Genomic DNA, 22436 nt, shown 5'->3' on the forward strand with positions numbered 1-22436 from the left:
GTTACAATTTGTAGAAACAAAACCCAGGGGATATATATAAGCATACTTAGGTAGGCTATACAAGCTATAGAAAATGTCAGTCTTACCTTTCTTGGCACCCATCAAGGCTGGGAGAAGTTTCTCAGTTTCCCTTATCAGTATGAGGAAACTGAATGCAGAAAAGCATTTATCAGAAAGTTTCTTTTCATTTTAAAGAGGCTGTGTTTCATTTGCATTCCTTCTAAATAGTTTTACTTTAATGAAATAATTTTTTAAAGGACTTTAGACTGAAAAACTGATTTATGTTAAGATTTTGCCAGAAGGGCCTAAAAAAACCAATTTCATACTCTAAGTTAATTACCATTTTCATTTTCTCTAGGATAAGAAAGCTGTACTTAGCTTAGGAGAATTGCTTAGGGATAAAGACTATAAATCCTCTCTTTAAAATTTCTTTTTTTCTTTTTTGAGATGGGTCTTGCTGTGTTATCTAGACGGGCACACTCCTGGATCCAAGTGATCCTTTCACCTCAGCCTCCAGAGCAGCTGCGCCACCACAGCCATTCCCAGCTTGTAGGGAGTTTTAATAGGCATATGGTAGAGGAAATGGCACAGTATTTTTTTTTTTTTTTTTTTTTTTTTTGAATTTTTTAATATTTATTTTTTTTAGTTTTCGGTGGACACAACATCTTTGTTTGTATGTGGTGCTGAGGATCGAACCTGGGCCGCACGCATGCCAGGCGAGCGTGCTACCGCTTGAGCCACATCCCCAGCCCCAGGCACAGTATTTTTAAAAGATTGGTCAAGTGCTGGGAATGGAATTAAAAAGCACTCTTGCCAGGCATGTTGGCATGTACCTGTAGACCCAGCTGCTTGGGAGACTGGACAGGAGGCTGGGCTTAAGCTCAGATGTTTGAAGCCAATTTGGGCCACATAGTGAGACCCTGTCTCAAAAAAAAAAAAAAAAAGAAAAGAAAAAAGAAAAGGAAAGAAAGCTCTTTCAGTGATGAAATCAGTGTAGGCCTGACTTTGGGGTAATTGGACTGACCAGAAAGTGTTTATTGAATTCCAGAGACTCTTCTTTTCTGGGAAGCTTCATCTACTTTTCAAACAGTAAGATATATTTTTTAAAAAATTTGTACATATTTTATGATTATTTAAACAGGAAAAAAAAAGAACCCTGCACCCACAATATAGGGTGTGTTATATCCAGCTTAGCACTGCTCAACAGCAGCAAAGCACTTTCTAGAAACACTTACCTAGATTTTATAAATATAGATTTAGGAAGTTTTACATATTACTTTCATGTATGATGTGTGTGCAAGTTAACTTTCCTTAAACTTTTTTTTTGGGAGGTGGGGGTAGCAGGAATTAAACTCAAGAGCACTGAACCACTGAGCCACATCCCCAGCCCTGTTTTGTATTTTATTTAGAGACAGAGTCTCACTGAGTTGCTTTGTACCTTGCTTTTGCTGAGGCTGGCTTTGTACTTGCGATCCTCCTGTCTCAACCTCCTGACACTGGGATTACAAGCATGCACCACCGTGCCCAGCTTCCTTATGTTTTAATGCTCTTTCGAGGATAACCCCTATAAATATCAACTACTGAAAATAAGTCATCATATTCATATTGTCTTATTTCAGTTTGCTATCTGGCCTCAATGAAACAAGTTAAGAAATAGTGTTCTTGGTTGTTTTTGGTAATCATGGATGCCTCTTTTTCTTTTCATAATAAAGAGTAACAAAAAATGTTCAAAGTTATTCAAAGGGTGGAAGTACTATTTATTTTTTATTCTTTTAAAATATGACAGTAGAATGTATTTGACGTACATACAAGGAGTAGAACTTCCCATTCTTGTGGTTGTACATGATGTAGAGTTACACATTTCCTATATGAATATAGGAAAATAATGTCCAGTTCATTTTACTATCTTTCCTATTTCCATCCCCCTTCTGTTTTCCCCCAATTCACAGTACTATTTATTGAAGTAAGGAACATAAGAAGAATTATTAGAGCTGGGGGTGTAGCTCAGTGGTAGAGCTGTTCAATAAAAGGGAATTGAAAGCATTTCAAAATCAATCACTCCACATAAATATGGCCAAATATGAGTCTGATATATACCATAATCTCTTCTTATGGTCTTACCCTTTGCTGCACATTTGTTTCAATAGGATTCCATATTTTGGGTATGCATATCAAGAGATGACACCAAACAGAAGTTGGAATCATTATGGTTAACCTGAGTATGTTGGAAACGAAGGAGAGGTTGAACATTATTATACACAGGCCATGAATCAGAGTGAATGTTAGCTACACTATAAAACAGACAGCAAAGTTTGGGTGGAATAGTCACCAGCAATTTCCGAATAACCAATAGCTGATTGACAGGTAATATCTCTCATGTCCCAAACCCATATTTGCTGTATGGCTGCTATGATACTTGATTTTTTGGCTAAAATAGGATTCGTCAATTTGCAAGTAGTGAGCTGTACCACCACCCTATTTCAGAAATGCTTGTATGGGGCTGGGGATGTGGCTCAAGCTGTAGCGCGCTCGCCTGGCATGCGTGCAGCCCGGGTTCGATCCTCAGCACCACATACAAACAAAGATGTTGTGTCCGCCGAAAACTAAAAAATAAATATTAAAAAATTCTCTCTCTCTCTTTAAAAAAAAAAAAGAAATGCTTGTATACTTGGAGATAGAATTGTAGATATTCAATCAATGGAAGAATTTGAACAATTTGACCCAGGGAGACAAATTGTTCAATTGACCCAATCTTCTGTTGAAATGCCTCCAAGCAAGATAAAAAGAAACATAGTAGAAGACTGAAAAGAAGTCTTCAGAGAGGAAAAGAAAAAGGAGATAACCAATTTTGGGAAAATCAAGGAGGAAAAAGTTGTGAAGAGGGATAGATCAGTCTTGGTTTTACTGTAGAAAACAAAGCAGAAAATAATTTATTAAGTCGGGGAATTAGGTGTATAGCAAATGATTGGAAGATCAGTGTGTGGGAGTCAGGGCCAGCACTGAATGTATGAGTGAGCTCAAGACATCTGTAGACAGTATCCTGTGGTTAGGAAGTTGCTGCTGTTGAGATTTATTTATATATTTATTTATTATACATGACAGAAGAATACAGTTCAATTCATAGTACACATATAGAGCATAATTTTTCATGTCTCTGGTTATACACAAATCATTTGTGTTTTCATACATGTACTTATTATAATGATGTCTGTGGTTGAGTCTTCATGGCACAGCCACGGTGGCCTCTCAACCTCTGCAAGGGCGGAATGTTCATTTTGGCCCCATCCTTGACCTGGCTCACCAAAAGAAATAATAATGGGAAAAACAGCCTCTTCCTATACTCTGTTTGTACCAAAGAGACAAAGTCCAGTTTGCATACAGCCTAATTCTCAAAGTGTAATTCCCCAGACCAGCCACATGAATAAAATCTGGGAACGCAGAAGAAAAACAAATTCTCTGTTCCCACATCAAAATTTAAACTCTTGAGGTAGGCCTAGCCATCTGTTTTGCTTCTTTGTGTTATTTGTTTGTTTATTTGTCTTTAGGGGCATATGTTGGGGATAAACCCAGGGCTTCACGCATGCTAGGCAAGCACTACCCGTGAGCTACATCCCCAACCCTAGTAACCTTTTTTTTTTTTTTTAAAAAAAAACAAGCCCTCCAGGTGATCCTAATACATGCTAAATTTGAGAACCATTGGCCTAAAGAATCCCAGCCTACTTAAGGGAGACTGGAAAAATAACAGTTTTATTTTTAGTTCTGCAGTACCAGAGGATGACATGGGGGTAGGAATTGGTACCCAAAACCAGTGACCACATCCGGCAAAAGAGAATGGTCAGTGGTGTCAGAGGCCTCAATGATAGATGGAATATAATGGTACCTGAAGAGAAATGGTTGAATCTCTCAATTAGGAGATCACTGAAGAGTTTCTGGGGTGGGTCTTGCAGGATAACTGATGAAATGACATTAAGTCCAATTATGATGGACTAGGCCTGAACATAGAGAACTCTTATACTTGGGGTGGCTGTGCAACAGAGACAAGACATGGGTTTTCAGCTGGAGTTCAAATCTTCTGCTTCCCCCACGACCAGGTCTGTGCCCTGTACCATCCCGGCTCCATTTCTACAACTTTTTTCAGGATCTAATATGTACCAGACACTGTACTAGGCTCTACGTCATCTTTAATCCTTACAGCCACCTTGTAGGATGAGTAGGAAAATTTAGCTGAATTGCCTGTGGCCAAGTCTGTCTTGCTGCTCTGAGGTTTGAGGTCTGTCCCTATGCCTTCTGTTCTTGCTCTAGAAATTCTCTGGACTCACTGAGATGTGTTTTTATGAAAGATATAAGTTTTAAAAATACATGAAGGTATGTTTTTAGTGAGAATATAGAAGATTCAGTTCATTTTATTCATTTTGTTTTCATTTTACATGATTTTTTAGACATAGAGGACAAGTACCTTATATACATATACTGATGAAAAACTTAGTTTAAAATGCTTGGTTCTCATACAGACTTCACTATTAGAAAATATAGCTTGTGTGTGTGTTTGGGGGCTGGGGGAAGAAGTACCCCTGAGCTATATCTCCAGCACTTTTTAGGCAGAATCTCACTAAGTTGCACAGGCTGGCCTTGAACTTATGATCCTCCTGCCTCAGCTGGAATTGTAGGCATGTGCCGATATACTTGGTGAAAATATAGCATTTCTAAGTATTTTTTTTTCCATAACAGCATTTTTGAGCTACTTCTGGTTATGAAACTAATGATCTTTCACTACGTAAAAAAGACTAAATCTGGGGCTGAGGTTGTGGCTCAGCAGTAGAGCCCTTGCCCAGCATGTGCAAGGCCCTGGGTTCCATCCTCAGCACCACATATAAATAAATAAATAAATAAATAAATAAATAAATAAATAAAGGTATAAAAACATTAACAGTTAAAAGATCCCTGAATATTAGCAGTACCTCACTTTTCCTTTATCTGGTGAACATTCTCCACTTATCAGAAGAGATGGCCCCCATTCCTTACAGTTCTTTCTGGGCTCCTCCTCCTATTCCACACCCCCCCCACCCCTGTCCCGATTGGTGGGTGTGGCTTCCCCACTCCCCAACAAGCCATTACTTTTGCTTCTTTCCACAACTTTATAATCTCTTCTTCCCTTTATCTGCCTTATGTATATATAGCCTATTTATACCTTGCTTTTCCTCCTGACTTCCTCTCCTCTTCTCCAATGAGCACACATAAGACCAGGAACCAAGCGTTATAAACAGGCACCTCTCCCGAAGATAGACTTGTGAACCCATTTCTTTTTACAACTCATTGGAGGCCTGGGGTTGTGGCTCTCAGCGGTAGAGCACTTGCCTAGCACGTGCCAGACGCTGGGTTGGATCCTCAGCACCACATAAAAATATATAAAGGTATTGTGCCCAATTATAACAACAAAAAAAAATCAAACAACTCATTGGAAAGCAAAACAAACATCTAGCTGGATGTGGTGGTGTGCATCTGTAATCCAATGATTCAGGAGGCTGAGGCAGGAGGATCACAAGTTCAGCAACTTAGTGATACCCTGTTTCAAAATAAAATGTAAAAAGGACTGGGGTATAGTTCATTGGGAGAGAGCCCCTGGGTTTAATCTCCTGTACTGCAAAAAAGAAAAAAAAAAGGAAAGAAAATACATTTTTAACATTGGAATATATGGTTAGGAGTTGATTGAAAGGCTTCCTTTTAGAGTTGGGGATATAGCTCAGTGTAGGGTAACTGGCATGTGTGAGGCCCTGAGTTTGATTCCCAGCACTAAAAAAATAATAAAATTTAAAAAATTTTAAAAACCTCATTTTTTAATATAATGTGTAACTTAAATACTTGTAATTACTTAACATTATGAATGTTTAAAAACCAAATTATAAATGATTTTAATTAGTATTTACTTTCTCATTAGCTAAGAAATCTTCAAAGCAAACTTCTCATAAAGGAAAGTATGTTGCAAGAGATGAAGAGTGAGTTAGAAAGTTATAAAGAAAATAACACCCAACAGTCATTCCAGATAATGTCCCTGAGAGATGATATCCAGGACCTACAGGAACTCATTGCTTCTCTAACCAGAATTAAGTCTTTGAAAAACACCAACATTGAAAGTCTTGAAAGAGGCAACTGGGAACTAACTGAACGAGTTACAGCACTAGAAAACCTTCTAAAGTAAGGAATTTTCTGGTTTGTTTTAAAACAAGTCTTTTGCCATTTGTTTGCACATAGTATGTGAACATTATACTCCTGATTAGTCACAGAATTTAAATCTAGTAGAATTTCACCTAATACTGAATCAACATTATAATAGTTAAAAAAAAAAAACCTTTTTGCTGATATGTCACATACTATAAGAATCATGCCTTTAAAGTATATAGAATGCAGTAGTTGCACAATCATCACCACTAATTTCAAAATATTTTCATCACCTTCAAATTACCAGCCACTTACCAGTTACCCCCCATTCTACTCTCCCCCAGGCCCTGAAAACCACTAATCTTTCTGTCTTATGGATTTGCCTTTTCTGGATATTTCATATGATGCAATTATAATGTATGAGGCCTGTGTCTGACATCTTTCATGTGCCAAAATGTTTCAAGGTTCATAGTTCAGTGTAGGGTAACATTAATCAGTTCTTCATTCCTTTTTATAGCTGAATAATATTCTATTATATGTATATACCACATTTGGTTTATTTATTTATGTAGGGGTCATTTGAAGCAAAAAAGTTTTTAATGAAGTTTAAAATTTTCTAGTCACTTATTTCTTTGGTGTTATATATAAGAAATCATTGATTAATCCAGGGTCACATTTACATCTATCTTCCCCCCACCGCCCCACCTTTGGAACTGGGGATTGAATTCAGTGATGCTTAACCACTAAGCAACATCCCTGGCATTTTTTCCCCCTAATTTTGAGACAGGATCTCCCTCAGTTGCTTAGGGCATCCCTAAATTGCTAAGGCTGGCTTTGAACTTGTGATCCTCCTGCCTCAACTTCCTGAGTCACTTGAATTACAGGTATGTTCCAACCTGCCTGGCTTGGCTAAGTTTTTGACTGGTATGGGAGGTGGCATCCAAATTCATTCTTTTCCCTATAGATATTCAGTTGTTCCCAGCACCATTTGTTGAAAAGATTATTTTTTCCTCCATTGAATTGTCTTGGCATCTTGAATTTTGGTAATTCTCTTGCCAAAAATCAATTGACCATAAACATATGGATTTATTTATGGATACTCAACTCTGTTCCCTAGGTCTATACATCAATCCTATGCCAGTACTACACTGTTAATTACTGTAGCTTTATAGTAAGTACATTTAAAGATCATTTCAGCTTGTCAATTACCCCCCAAAAACGTAACTTGAATTTTGACAAAGATTATGTTGAATATATATATATATATATTTTTATTTGTTCTTTTTAGATATACATGACAATAGAGTATATTTTGACATATTGTATATATATACATATATACATACATATATACATATGTATGTATATATATATATATATATACTAATATATTGATATTGTCTTCATTCCATGCACATGGGGTGTACTTCCATTTATTTGGGTCTTCTTTAATTTATTTTAACAATTTCTTTTGGCACTGGGGATTGAACTCAGGTTTGCTTTACCTCTGAGCTACATCCCCAACCTCTTTTATTTTTTATTTTGAGACACAGGGTCTTGCTAAGTGGTAAGGGTCTTGTTAAATTGCTGAGGCTGGCCGCAAACTTAATCCTCCTGCTTCAGCTTCCCAAGTAGCATGTGCCACTGCTCTTACCTTCTTTATTTGTTTTAGTGACATATTATAGTTTTCAGTTTACATGTTTTTTGCTAAACTTATTCCTAAGTATTTTTCTTATTTATGAATTATAAACGAAACTGTTCCCTTAATTTCATTTTTAGATTGATCATTTTTAGGGATTAGAAGTACAATTGATTTTTGTTGTTGTTGTTGTTGTTGTTGTTGTTGCTGGGGATAGAACCCAAGGCCTTGCACATTCGAGGCAAGCACTCTACCAACTGAGCTATCTCTCCAGCCCAACAATTTATTTTTTTTATGTCAATCTTCTGTCCTGAACCTTGTTTAACTTGTTTATTAGCTCTAATAGGTGTGTGTGTGTGTGTGTGTGTGTGTGTGAATTAAGATTTTCTCTATACAAAACTTTGTTATCTGTGAGATGGTTTTACTTTTTCCTTTCCCTTTGGTGTTTTTTTTTTTTCCTTGCCTAATTGCTTTGCCTTCCACTATTCAATACAATGTTGAATAAAAGTGGCAAGAAGTCAGCATCCTTGACTTGTTCCTGAAAGCCCAGAAGAAGGCTTTCAGTCTTTCACCAGTAATATGATGTTAGCTATGGGATTTTATAGATGCCCTAAAGTTGAGGATGTCCCTTGGATTCCTAGTTTGTTGAGTAGTTTTATCATGAAGGTGTGTTGGATTTTGTAAAATGCTTTTTTTCCGGCACCTTTTGGGATCATCATGTAGTTTTGTCCTTCATACAACTTGTTACTCGTAGACCTATGGTTACTTAGTAGGTTTATAGAGAAAGAAGGCATTTGATCATGTGTCCTTGGCTGACGGGCAGAGAAAAACATTAATTTTCAGTCCTATTATATGAATATTATTTTAAAAAGTCACACAATGATGAAAAGATGTTCTGTTCAGATATGAATACTAGTGTAGCCTGTTATTATTCAGGTTGTACTAGGCTCTACTAGCTCACCTGATAGGTTGAAGTTTCTTCTGTGTCTTGTATTTTCCAAATCACTTTTTAAAAGAAAACAGGAATGGGGGTATGTAACTCAGTGGTGGAGCACTTGCTTAGCCTGTGTGAGGACCTGTGTTCAATCCCTAGCACAAAAATAAATAAATAAATAAATAAAGGAAAAGGAAGAAGAGGAGGAGGAAGAGTGGAGGAGGAGAAGAGAATTAAAAATGTACAGGGAACTAAAATTGATAGGAAAACAAACCTTTACTTAAAGGCCTGTAAAAAGGAGAACGAGACTTCCACTTTTCTTCTGCTTATGCAAAGTGTCTAGAAAAAGAGGACTGACAAACTTTAAGTGAAAGACTGATTAAAAGCAATTCATCATTAGGTATCTACATGAAGTTGCCTGTAGGTTGATCCAACAGCTGACCAGCCATGGCAAGCTATTCAACACAACTTTGAATATTGCTATAGAATGTTATGGATTGGATATAGGTGTCCCCTCAAATCTTCTGTGTTAATGCAAAAATGCTCAGAGGAGAAATGATTGGGCTGTGAAAGCTGTTACCTAATCTGTCTATCCTAGTTTGAATAGACTGGGTGGTAACTGTAGGCAGGTGGGTGTGGCTAGAGGAAGGTGGGTCACTGAGGGGGTTCCCTGGAAAGGTGTATCTTTCCTGCAGCCCCTCCCTCCTTTCTCTCTCTCCCTCTGCTTCCCGGCCAGCCATGAGAGGAGCAGCTTTCCTCTACCACACCCTTCCACCATGATGTGCTGCCTCACCTTGGTCCCAGAGTAAAGGAGTCAGCTATCTTCGGAAAGAGACCTTGAAACTGTGAGCCCCATAGAAATTTTTCCTCCTCTAAGTTGATCTTCTCAGTTATTTTGGTCATACAACAAAAAGCTGACTAACACACAGAGCGAGTCACTATTGACTTGTTTTTTATTATCCTTAGTGCTAAAGAAAAACATGGCTGTATCTACTATTATGGTTAATTCTGTGTCAACTTGACTGGGCTATGAGGTGCCCAGTATTTGGCCAAACATTATTCTAGGTGTTTCTATGAGAGTATTTTTGGATGAGATTAACATTTAAATCGGTAGAACAAATAAAGCAGATTGTTCTTCTCATGGGTGGATCTCATCTGGCGGGTGAAAGGCCCAAATGGAGAATTTTTGCTGCTTGATGGCCTTTGAACTGGGACATCAGCTTTATTTCTGCCTTTGAACCTTAACTGAACCATTAACTCTTCCTGGCTTCAAGCCTGTGGGCCTTTGGACTGGAACTCCACCATCTGTTCCCCTGGCCTAAAGCCTTCAACATGGACTAGAACTATGCTGTTGTTTTTCCTGAGTCTCCAGCTTGCTGACTCACCTTGCAGCAGATCTTGGAAGTTGCCAGTCTCCACAACTGCATGAACCAATCTTCATAATAACTCCCTTTCTATTCATTTATAAATCCTGTTTCTCAAGAAAACCCTGATTAACATACATAACTATTTTTTAAAGGGATTTCATTATTTTATTAGTGTCTGGGGGACAGGAGGAATGGAAACAGTTCCCATGGAATGAATTTGGGAGGACATTCTGGACAAGAATTGTTCTTAAGCCGTTTCTGGTTCCCAGATCCTTTAACTATTGTCTCCTTGCATTTAGTGAATCTAGGACTAAGATTTCATGGGCTGTGAATGTAGTCAGTGGTAGAGCACTTGCCTAGCATGCATGAGTCCCTGGATTTGATCTCTAGTATCACAAGCAAAAAAAATTTAGGCCTAGCACTTTTTACTTTTATTCTACTGGTATTGAAAGAAGTATGAAAATGTCCAATTATGATTGCAGATTTGTATTTATTTCTTCCTTTTAGTATTGTCAACTTTTGCTTTATATATTTTGAAGCATCCTAAAGATATTGATATATTTCCATTTAATTGTCCACCCCGCTTTTTTTTTTTTTTCAGTGCTAGGAAATGAATCCAGGGCCTCACATATGCTAGGCAAGCACTCTACCACAGAGCTACATCCCCAGACTGTCACTTTTTATTATGAAATGACCCTCGTTATCTTTTTATGTACTTTTTCCTTTGTGTGTGTGTGTTGTTGTTGTTGTTGGAGGTCTAACCTAGGGCCTTGCACATGCTAGGCAAGCACTCTGCCATTTAGTTATACCCCAGGCCCTTCTCGCTTTAAAATCTACTTCGATATTAATAATTTTACACCAGCTTTCCTTTTGTTAATGTTAGCATAGAATGTATTTTCCCATTTTAATTTACATTTTTCTGTGTTCCTATATTTAAAGTATGTCTCTTGAAAAATGTTTAACATTGTCTTTTTAAAATTCAGTATAATAATCTTACATTTTAATCAAATGTTTATAACATTTGTCTCTAAAGTAATTACTGAAATTGTTGGATTTCAGCCAGTCATATTGTTATTTTATATTTTCCCCATCTGTTTCTGTACCTTTATTAATCCTTTATTGCTTTATTTATTTATTTATTTGGTACCAGCGATTGAACTCAGGGGCACTCAGCTACTGAGCCACATCTCCAGCCCTATTTTGTATTTTATTTAGAGACAGGGTCTCACTGAGTTGCTTAGTACCTCGCTGTTGCTGAGGCTGGTTTTGAACTCATGATCTTCCTGCCTCAGGCTCCTAAGCCAAGGGGGATTACAGGCGTGAGTCACCACACCAATCTCTGTTTTATTTTTGATTCATAAGTTTTTATTTCATTTTCTTCTGTATTGAGCTTTTAATACTTTTTTAAAATATCACAGTTTTCACCCTAAATTTAGTGATTACAAAATATATATTTGATTTATTAGTTTCCTTTAAATTAGTACTTTTACAATACCCCCTCAAATAAAGTATTTATGACAGTTTAACTCCATTTACCCATTTCTTGCTTTTGTCGTATTGTTATATTTTACTTTTCCACATGGTAAATAATATATTATTGTTTTTTTTAAACCATCAGTTTTTTTTTTTCTGTAAGTATTTTATTTATCACTGAAGAAAAAACACAGCAGCAAGTTCTGTGTTGGCTTTAGTAAGACCAAACAGTTAATCTTTAACATAGCTACTACACTCCAAAAATTGAAGTCAACACAGTCATTACCACAAATTACTTGTTGAAAGAATCTATTCTGAAGAGAAAGGAAATTAGGAAAAAGAATTTAAAGAATTCCTCCAAATCACACATTTATAAATATTATCATATTTAAAATGCTTGAAAGGCATGAAGTCTCCATTAATGGAAAAGCATTTTGCTATTGGCAACAGAAAAAAAACAGTGATAGTTTACCAAATGCTTTAAAATTTAAAAGCTGTACTGTTTTGGGTTTGCACTTGAACAGTATTGTCATTACAATAATGACTGCAAATTGCTTTATACTCACCTCTTCTTAAGTAAAATCTACAGAAAATCCCACTGTATCCAATGTCTGTAATATTTACTGCACTTAGAGTGAACCTAAAAACTTCCTAAATTTAGTTAATAGTAAATACCTCAAAATACCTAAAGAGGTAGGTTTCAACTGCTAATGGTGTGAAAATTGTTTCAGATTCACTGGTTTAAAGGGTCTTCGAATACATTTTAACAGAAGCTTAACACCTCATTCCAAATTAATATCAGATATTTCAAAATCAAACAAATATCAGTTCTATACCAAGATACAGGTGTTACTCCATACCCGACGGGTTTAACCATCAGTTTTAATTTTTGTCTATGCACACATTCCCTTTCTGATGTTCTTCATTCTATTCCACAGTTCTGTGCAAGCATCAGGGATCATTTTCATTCATCTTGAAAAATTGCCTGTCATATTTCTTATAGAGTGATTCTGACATTTTTCCATTTTATCCCCTCTGAAACTGTTTATTTTATCTTCAATTTTTTAAGTACCTTTAGTTTATTTTTTTATGTGCTGCTGAGGATCGAACCCAGTGCCTCACATGTGCAAGGCAAGTGCTCTACCACTAAGCCCCAGCCCCAGCCCCTCATCTTCAATTTTGAAGAGTAATTTCACTGAGTATAGATTTTTGTGTTGTCTGTACTTTCCTTTCAGCCGCTTAAGATGTTATTCAGTTATCTTTTGGTATTATAATTTCTGTTGAAAAACCAGTCATCAGTCTTACTTTTGTATCTTTGAAAGTAATGTGTGGTTTTCCTCTAGCTGCTTTTAATTGTTAGCAATTGACTACATGGGATTCACAGAGCTTATTGAATCTGCCAATTCATGTCTTTCATTGGGTTTAGAAAATTCTTGGGAATTAGTTTTCCAGATATTGATTCTATTCCATTCTGTCTCTACTTTCATTCTAGGGCTGAAGTTACAGGTTTGTTAAACATTTTCAGTGTGTCCTGCATGTTAATAATATCATTTTTTGAATTAAAATTTTCTCTTTTGATAATTTGAATACTTTCTTTTGGCTGAGTGACTTAAATTTGTTAATTCTGGGGGGTGCAATTCTTAGAAGAGTCACCTAAAAAATATGGAAGATAGATTGATTGAACTCAGGGGCACTCAACCACTGAGCCATATGCCCAGCCCTATTTTGTATTTTATTTAGATACAGGGTTTCATTGAATTGCTTAGCACCTTGCTATTTTTTGCTAAGGCTGGCTTTGAACTCTCGATCCTTCTGCCTCAGCCTCCAGAGCCACTGGGATTACAGGCGTGCACCACCACACCCTGCTAACCTAGTTTTAGGATAGAAAATATTACCAATATGTGCAATTGGTAATCAAAGAAGTACCAAATTATTAGCTGCTTATATCAAATAACATGATTTAACAAGTTTTTACATATGCTATTCTTTGTTGTGCATTATTATTTCTTTTTTTTTATATTTATTTTTTAGTTTTCAGCAGACGCAACATCTTTGTATGTGGTGCTGAGGATCAAACCTGGGCCGCACACATGCCAGGCAAGCGTGCTACCGCTTGAGCCACATCGCCAGCCCATGCATCATTATTTCTAATTCCTTATTTCCTCATCAAACTCCAATTGAAGTCCCACTTAGGGATTGTTAAAATAAGAATGTTTATCCATATGGATCCTCTGGATGATCACAGTATTTCCACAGTGGCATATATTCATATCTAAATTTCACCTCAAGAGGATTGTTTCACAATGATGTCCCCTAGGGGAATTACACAAGGATTAACACTGGCTTGTTTTTCTTTCCATTTCTCTACCATTTCTAATCTCTTCCTAGAAATACTTAGATAACTGCCTAGCTCTTTTCATAAGAAATATGTTTTTACTTGATACACTTTTAAATTTATTTTGAATGGAGGCATTTAAAAGTTATTTTTAATTAATTGAAAATTAGTTGAGTTGGTTTTACAATATTGTTATCTACTTTTATCTTACACAGAGTACATCTGGTTGAAAGAGAAAAAGCAGAGCGAAAAGCTGATCTTTTGGAGAAAATGTTGTCAGGCACTAGCAGATTCCCTTCTTATATGACTATGAAAGGACAAGAAAATTTATTGGATGTTTTCCCAGTGAAGGTGAGAACAAATTCCAATTAATCTCTGAAGAAACAGAATTTTTATTACCTATTGTTACTCCAGAAGATAATGGGTAGAGTTGAGTAACTTATTGGTTAGTTCTGTCTCTCTCTCTCTCTCTATTGGGGATTGAACCCAGGAGGGTTTTACCACTGAGTTACATCCTTTTTTGTTTTGAGACAAGTTCTCACTAAGTTGCTGAGACTGGCCTCAAACTTGTGATCCTCCTGCCTCAGCCTCCCCAGTCACTAGGATTATAGGCATGCACTCCCACACTCAGCTGCCCTCTTCTTAATGGAAGATGAAAAGAAGGAGGAGAGTGTGGCAGGCTGGAGGCTGTTCTGATACATGGAAAGAATATGCAAGAAGGATCTGAAAATCTCTCTGATTCTAAAGAAAAGGTTAGCGGAAATGGGGCTGTGAGATAACTGGGAAAGAGGTGATGGTGAGAGTGAAATATCGGATTTGTTTGCGTGTTTGTTTTTGCAGTGCTTGGAATCAAACCTAGGGTCTCACACATGCTAGGCAAGTGCTCTACCACTGGGCTGTACTCCTAGCCCCCAAAATATTGGAGTTTAAATTTCTGGTATGGATTAGTACCTGCGGTTGACAAAATCTGGGTTAGTGCATCTGAGTGTAGGTGGTTGAAGAGGAGAATAGAAGTGAAGGTCACTGGGGCACAGGAATCATGAAGCTAAATTGGTGGGTCATCTCCATTGGTCATTGACATCTAGAATGATGATGTAAGTTGGGTTTAGAGGAAGGAAGTGAGCCTGGGCTTTAGGTAGACAAGTGATTGATAGGATGAGTTGAAGGTATTATAGAAGTCTGAAGGAAAAGAAGGGGAGCCAGATGTTGTCCAGGAAGTGGTGAAAGTTTATTGTGAAATCCTTAGTTTATTATATAATGTGAATCTAGAACCAGGCATGGTGGCACACACCTTAACCTCCCCCACAGTTACTCAGGAGGCTGAGACAGAAGGATCCCAACTTTGAGGTCAGCCTCAGTAACTTGATGAAACTCTGTCTCAAAATAAAAAATAAAAAGGGCTAGAGATGTAGCTCAGTGTAAAGTGCCCCTGGGTTCTCTATCTAGTAGCAAATAAATAAATTAAAATGTTTAAATCTGAATGTAAGATAAGATCCTATACGATCTGATTAATGGGAGGAGTTTCATTAAAAAAAATTCAGCAACTACTTTCAAAGTATTTTGAAGTATTCTTTATTTGCCCCTCTCAAGTAATTTAGAATTCACAGTCTCTCTCTCTCTCTCTCTCTCTCTCTCTCTCTCTCTCTCTCAAGTATTGTTGTAAAACTCACACATTTCTGAAAAACTCTCACAGAGTCAAAGTTCATGCAGTTCTGACCTTTTCTTCCCTTAGTCTTTATTCCTGTGGCTGTTTCTTCCTAAGCTTTTAGTGATACAAACCCACCATTACTTCCACAATTCTTGCTCTTCTTGAATTTCTCAGTTTCATAATAAAAAGCCCAGAAACTGAACTTGCTTACTTAGCTCCCCGAACCAAAAGGTGACAGGAAGGTGGGAAGAAAGTCTTGTTGAAGTTATAAGGTGGAATTCTGCTGTGGGAAGTAAGGGAAAGAGGTACATGCATTATCTGTAATTTTTTTTTCCTGTCATGTTTACAATGGAAGCAGAATGACTACAGGAGCATAAAGGAAAGGTTAGGGAAAAGAAATACGACTTTCATTTATACTCTCATGTTATCAAGGTTGTTTTTATTAAATTATATATGATAATCATAACTCTTTAGGAAAATATTCAATTCTCTGCCAATTTTTCACTAATGGTCTTAGCATTCATTGATGATTTAAAAAAAATTTTAGTTGTAGATGGGCACAATACCTTTATTTTATTTATTTTCATATGGTGCTGAAGATAGAACCCAATGCCTCATACTTGTGAGGCAAGCACTCTGCCACTGAGCCACAATCCCAGCCCATCACTGCTGATTCTTGCTTAGATCAGTTATTACATTAGGAGTTACAAAATGATGATGATGATTTTTTTTTACATTCCTTCTACACTTTTTAGCTCAATTTTTTCTACCTTCATCAACTGGGGATTTTTGGTTAGCTGCTTCTTTAAGCTTAATTTCTACTTTTGCTGTTCCCATTTGTTATTTTGAATATATGCCCAAGTTTCTCTTGTGAATCTTAATTCTTTCTCTTGAGGGTCTCCTGAAGTTTTGTGCTACTACTATATTTTGTAGTTCAAAAGAAGGAAAATAGAAGTCTCTGTATTTAATTTCAAGTGAGAAGTTTAACTTGTGTGCATATTTAGGACAAGACAGAAGCTTTCATGGCCAACAACTTTGAGAGAGACATTTTTCATACTGAAGAACCAAATCACAAGCAGAAAATTTGGGATGGATGTCAACAAGATTTGATACAAAAGGATAAACAAGCACCAGAGTTAGACAGACAGCCATATTCATGCGGATGGGAAACTGAAACCGAACAATCTCAATATCAGAATTTCCTCAGTCAATTGTCTACTCTTGTGAGTGATAGCATTGTTCCCATACCAGCCACAGAGGAAGCTGTGACAGAAAGGATACTGGAAATCAGTGAAAATGAACTCTCTTGGAAATCTGTAAGTACATCAAAAAAAAGTTATTTTTTCCTATTTGATTCTTTTAAGATATAGACTTTGCTATTATCTAATTTAGTATACTGTATGGCTCTGACTTGTAATTTTGATTGTATTTCCATAGTGAAAGAAGAGAAATAGGTCATCTTACGACACTGGAAAAAGTATAGCATAGTCACTAAGAGCACAGAGGCCTGCTATGAATCCCAGCTCTGCCCTTAGCTAGCTGTGTGATCCTGGGCAGATTACTTATTCTCTCTGTGCCTCCATTTCATCTGTAAAATGGTGGAGAGGGGTATAGTTCCTATCTCACAGAGTGGTTGAAAGGATTGAATTGGTTAATAAATGGTAAATGCTTAGTACAGTTTGGTATAAGTTCAATAAATATTAACTTAAAAATATTGCTATGGGAAGATAGTATTTTCATAATGCTCCAACACTGGTTAGTTTAGTTGGTGCAGTTAAACAACTTTTCAGGTCTGGGGTGTAGCTTACTGGTAGAGCATGTGCTTAGCATGAATGAGGCCCTTGGCTCTGTCCCAGTATCAAAAACACATTCATAAATAAATTTCAGATCAGTTAGTTTAATTTACTGGTCAAGTCTATCAAAAGACTGAATCAACATGTTCATGTGGATATATCTTCTTGTCCGTGTCCAAATCATTTTAGTAAAATTTTGTGATTCCTCACCCTGGAATTCAGCTGATGATAAGTATTTCTTAAATTCAATGTGTTAGTGAAACCTACTGCACAATAATCTGTGTTCCAATTTTGGGTTTTTGGGGGTGGGGGCAGGGACAGTGGCAGTGCTGAGGATTAAACTCAGGGCGTTGTGCATGCTAGGCAAGCACTCTACCACTGAATTATATTCCAACCCCATCCATTTTAAAAAAAACAAAACCAAAAAACTCTGCACACTTAAAATTCACTATACAACTTCCTCAGTACTAAAAATCTCTTAAAAGTATCTCTTAAAAGGCTTCCCTATTCATCTATTTTGTAATTTAATGTCATCACAAAATCAATATAATTAGAACATACAGTTTTGAAATGATGCAGAAAGCATGGATCATCAGGAAGTTTTTGAAAAATATCTCCTTTTTTAAAAAGAGAACAGAAGGCCTACAGCAGGAAATTCAGATGCTCACTAAGCAATTGGAACAGCTGCATCAGATTTACGAAGAAACTGCTCAAGAATCACCTCAGGGTGGAGAAAATTATAGGGAACAAAAAAAACCCTTGAAACGTCTAGATGGAAACATTGGTATCAATGACTTTTTTCAAAGGAAATCAGACTTGGACAGGAATAAAGTAAGAATATACTGAAGCACAGGCATTTCTTTGATAAAGGAAATGATCATATTTTATTTTATTAATGACCTTAACATTATTTAATGTTTAAAGCTATTCATACTATATATACTTCTCCTAATGGAAAAGGGGAGGATTTGCTATAGATCCTTGAAGTTTCTGATTTTATCAAAAAGCCTCTCCTCTTTCCATATCTCCATTTCCTTACTGTGCACATATTTGATGTTTATTATGACAGATATGTTAATAAATATCTTAATACACTTTTAGAAGAGAATTAGAAGGAAAGGAATGCCAAGGAATGATTCTCTAATGGTGGAATTTCAGGCACTGTGACAGCTAAATATGATGAGTGTCAGTGAGGTGCATTGATGATATTCCTTGAATAATCACTGTATAAACTGTTATCTTCTCCAATTTCTGCTTCCCTGAATGTATAAGGAAAAAGGCAGTCCTAAAAGTGGGATGGAAACGAGTAGGTTGCAATTCAATTTGTTTTCAGGAAGTCCTGTTTCTATTTTGCTACCTCTTCACTGAATTACCTGTCGAACCTTAACCTATTTTATACTATTTCTATAATTGCTGTGGCTCAAGGTGTAATATCACTCACTTATTTACTAATGACTCAGTTGGCCTTTCAGCCCATTCATGCATCCAATATACATATATATATATATATATATATATATGCACACATATGTACATTTTTTTTAATTTTTAAATTTTTGTGGTGCTGAGGATTGAACCAAGGCCCTCAAGTACGCTAAGTAAGCACTCTATCACTGAGCTATATCCTCAGCTCCAATCCAATATTTATGGAACTCTTTTTTTTTTTTTTTTGCAGTGCTGGATGGTAGGCAAGCATTCTACCATTGAGCTATACCTCTGGCTGGAGCTCTAAGTTTTTCTTCCAGCACTTTAGGAAATGGTGTTTTAAAAAAAATACCCATAAACCAATACAGTGGTACATACCTATAATCCCATCTGTGTGCAACTTTACCTCTAAAGAAGCTGAGGCTGGAGAATTGCAAATTGAAACTAGCTTCAGCAATTTAGCAAGACCCTATCTTAGGGAAAAAAAAGACAAAACAAAAACCAAAATAAAAAAACTGGGGATACAGCTCAATGGCAAACTACATCTGGATTGAAACCCAGTACCAGGGGAAAAAAGACATATTCCATAGAATTCAAAGATGAGTGCAGCTTCTATCTCTGCTCTTACATATGTGACTGATAATGATTCATTTCCACACAAAATTATTTTAAATGCTATATTGAAATTTAAGAATATGCAATCCAGGAGTAGTTGCACGTGCCTGGAATCCTAGCTACTCAGGATGCTGAGGCAGAAGGATCGCAAGTTCAAGGGCCAGCCTCATCAACTTAGTGAGACCCTGTCTCAAATAAAAAATGAAAAGGCTAGGGATATAGCTTAATGATAGGGTACCCTAGGTTTCAATTCCCAGTAAAGTGTGTGTGGGGGAAGCTAATAACATGATTTCCACAACCCTTTTAATCATGTTAAAAGATTTTAAGAAAAAAAATAATAATTTTTCAGCCCTCTTTCTTCCTCTTTCTTGTCAGTAACCAATTGTATATACAAGCATTCTTTGTATTAACCAAGAATAAATTGTACCAGAAACATAAAGGACTTATATGAAGAACATTGCAAAATCCTAATGGGGAATATGAAATAAGATCTGCAAATGAAACATACCAAATTATCAAACAATGTCAATCACCAAAATTATAAATATGTAGATTATTAATATCTGAAAAAGTGACCCATCAGTATATTAATATTTATTTATTTATGGGTACTAGAAATTGAACCCAAGATGCTTTACCACTGAGTCACTTCCTCAGACCTTTCATTTCTCTGGTTGTACATGATGTAGAGTCAGTCGCACCATTTGTGCAATCATACATTTACCTAGGGTAATGAGTCTGTTTCATTCCACTCTCTAACCTACCCCCATGCCCCTTCCCCTCCTCCTCTCCCCTTTACCCAATCCAAAGTGCCTCCATTTTTCCCATTCTCCCTCCCCCCATTAAGGATCAGCATCCACTTATCAGAACATTTGGCCTTTGGTTTTTGGGGATTGGTTTACTTTGCTTGGCATGATGATGTTCTCCAACTCTATCCATTTACCTGCAAATGCCATAATTTTATTCTCTTTTAATGCTGAGTAATATTCCCTTGTGTACATATACCACAGTTTCTTTATCCATTCATCTTTTGAAGGGCATCTAGGTTGGTTCCACAGTTTAGCTATTGTGAATTGAGCCTCTAAAAACATTGATGTGGCTGTGTCATTATAGTATGCTGATTTTAAGTCCTTTGGGTATAGACCAAGGAAGGAGTGGGATGACTGGGTCAAATGGTGGTTTCATTATAGGTTTTCTTTTTTTTAATATTTATTTTTTACTTTTACTTATACAATATCTTTAATTTTTATATTTATGTGTTGCTGAGGATCGAACCCAGTGCCTCACACATGCTAGGCGAGCACTCTGCCACTAAGCCACAACTCCAAACCTCATTCTAGGTTTTCTAAGGAATCTCCATACTACTTTCCAGAGTGGTTACACCAATTTGCAGTGCCACCAGCAATGTATGAGTGTGCCTTTCCCCTCACATCCTCACCAACATTTATTGTTGAGTGTATTCTTGATAATTGCCATTCTGACTGGAATGAGATGAAATCTTACAGTAGTTTTGATATGCATTTCTCTAATTGCTAGAGATGTTGAACACTTTTCATATATTTGTTGATTGTTTTTATATCTTCTGAGAAGTGTCTGCTCAGTTCCTTAATCCAGTTATTGATTGGGTTGGTTTTGGGGTATTAAGGTTTTGGAGTTTTTCATATATCCTGCAGATTAGTGCTCTATCTGATGTGCATGTAATAGAGATGTTCTCCCACTCTGTGGGCTCTCTCTTCACGTTATTGATAGTTTCCTTTGCTGAGAAGAAGCTTTTTAGTTTGAATCCATCTCATTTGTTGTTCTTTTAAACGTGTTCTGTGGAATTAATTCTTCATCTGCCATTAAGTGAAATGTAGGGCAAGGCTGTGTTTTTTTGTTTTTTGGGTTTTTTTTAGTCCATACATTTTTAATAACAGGATTTCTCCTGGGGATATTTAAACAGACTATAAAAAGTACATAGAAAATTTTACTCTTTAGTATGCTTAACTCCTCTTTTGACCAAAATACAGTACAAGAATTCCAGACTTGCCTGGAGACAAGATAGAACAAGGGCTGTTTTTATTTTTAACTCTTTTGATTGTTGCTTCTGGTAGTACCTTCATTTCCCTAAATAATTTTATACTACTACATCTTGAATTTTCTATTTCAGACATTATCTGTTGATTTCATATTAAAGTTTTATCTCTCTTATACCACTTTCCCATTTAGCTATTTCCCAAATATAGTTGATATACTGATATTTGGGGAGAGATCCATAATCAATATTTACTTCACTATGACAACTAAATATTTACAAAAGTTACAAAGTACTATGTTCTTGTTACATGTCCTTTCTTGCATTGCACTTTTCCTTAGAGTGAATATACCTTCCTTGTGTTTTCATATGTGTAATTTTCAACATTCATTTGTTTTTCCCTTAAATATTATAACAAATGATCCACTAGTCTATAAAAATATGATATTTTTCCCTCTCTCTCAAAATTTTCATTTTCTTCCTTAAGACTGGGGATCTTGATTTTTACTCTATGGGTCTGGACCCAGCTGTGATCCTGTGACTTTTCTTCTCTAATCTCTGAATCTCATATCTTCTTCTTCTTCTTCTTCTTCTTCTTCTTCTTCTTCTTTTCTTCTTTTTTTTTTTTTTTTGGTTTACTTTCTCATTTTGCTTGGATACATCCTCCAAGAACTTCCTAAGAAATGATACCATGGGAAAGATACTTTTTCTTTGAGTACTTGCATAAATAAAAAGGTCTTTAAAAAAAATCTTCACATTTGATTGATAATTGAGTTCACACAGAGATTAGAAAACATTAATTCTTCTAATTATCTTTGGGGCTCCAGTGTTGTTATTGAGAAAAATGTGCCATTCTTATTTTTGTTATCCAGTGTTATCTATTTTGTTTCTTTGAATGTTTTAATACATTTGCTACATTTGTCAAGATATTTTAAATAACTATTTTTTTTCTCATAATAAAATTAATTCATGTGCATTATAAAGATTTATAAAGCACAGAATAGGAAAAGAATAAGACCAAAATCACCAGTAATTCC

General features: G+C 36.2%; 1 protein-coding gene across 1 annotated transcript in view; it reads left to right on the forward strand.

The window, feature by feature from the left end:
- Positions 1 to 22436, forward strand: part of LOC124104354 (coiled-coil domain-containing protein 170-like) — a 47347-nt gene that overhangs the window by 19202 nt on the left and 5709 nt on the right. The window contains exons 6-9 of the mRNA XM_046461245.2: positions 5936 to 6192; positions 14120 to 14255; positions 16557 to 16868; positions 17976 to 18176. Coding sequence (XP_046317201.1) covers positions 5936 to 6192; positions 14120 to 14255; positions 16557 to 16868; positions 17976 to 18176 — 906 coding nt within the window. The remainder of the gene's footprint in view (positions 1 to 5935; positions 6193 to 14119; positions 14256 to 16556; positions 16869 to 17975; positions 18177 to 22436) is intronic.

This window comes from Marmota monax, unplaced genomic scaffold, assembly GCF_021218885.2.
Source record: "Marmota monax isolate L192 unplaced genomic scaffold, Marmota_monax_Labrador192_F-V1.1 WCK01_AAM20220418_F8-fsc00001, whole genome shotgun sequence".
In the NCBI taxonomy this organism is placed as follows: Eukaryota; Metazoa; Chordata; class Mammalia; order Rodentia; family Sciuridae; genus Marmota; species Marmota monax.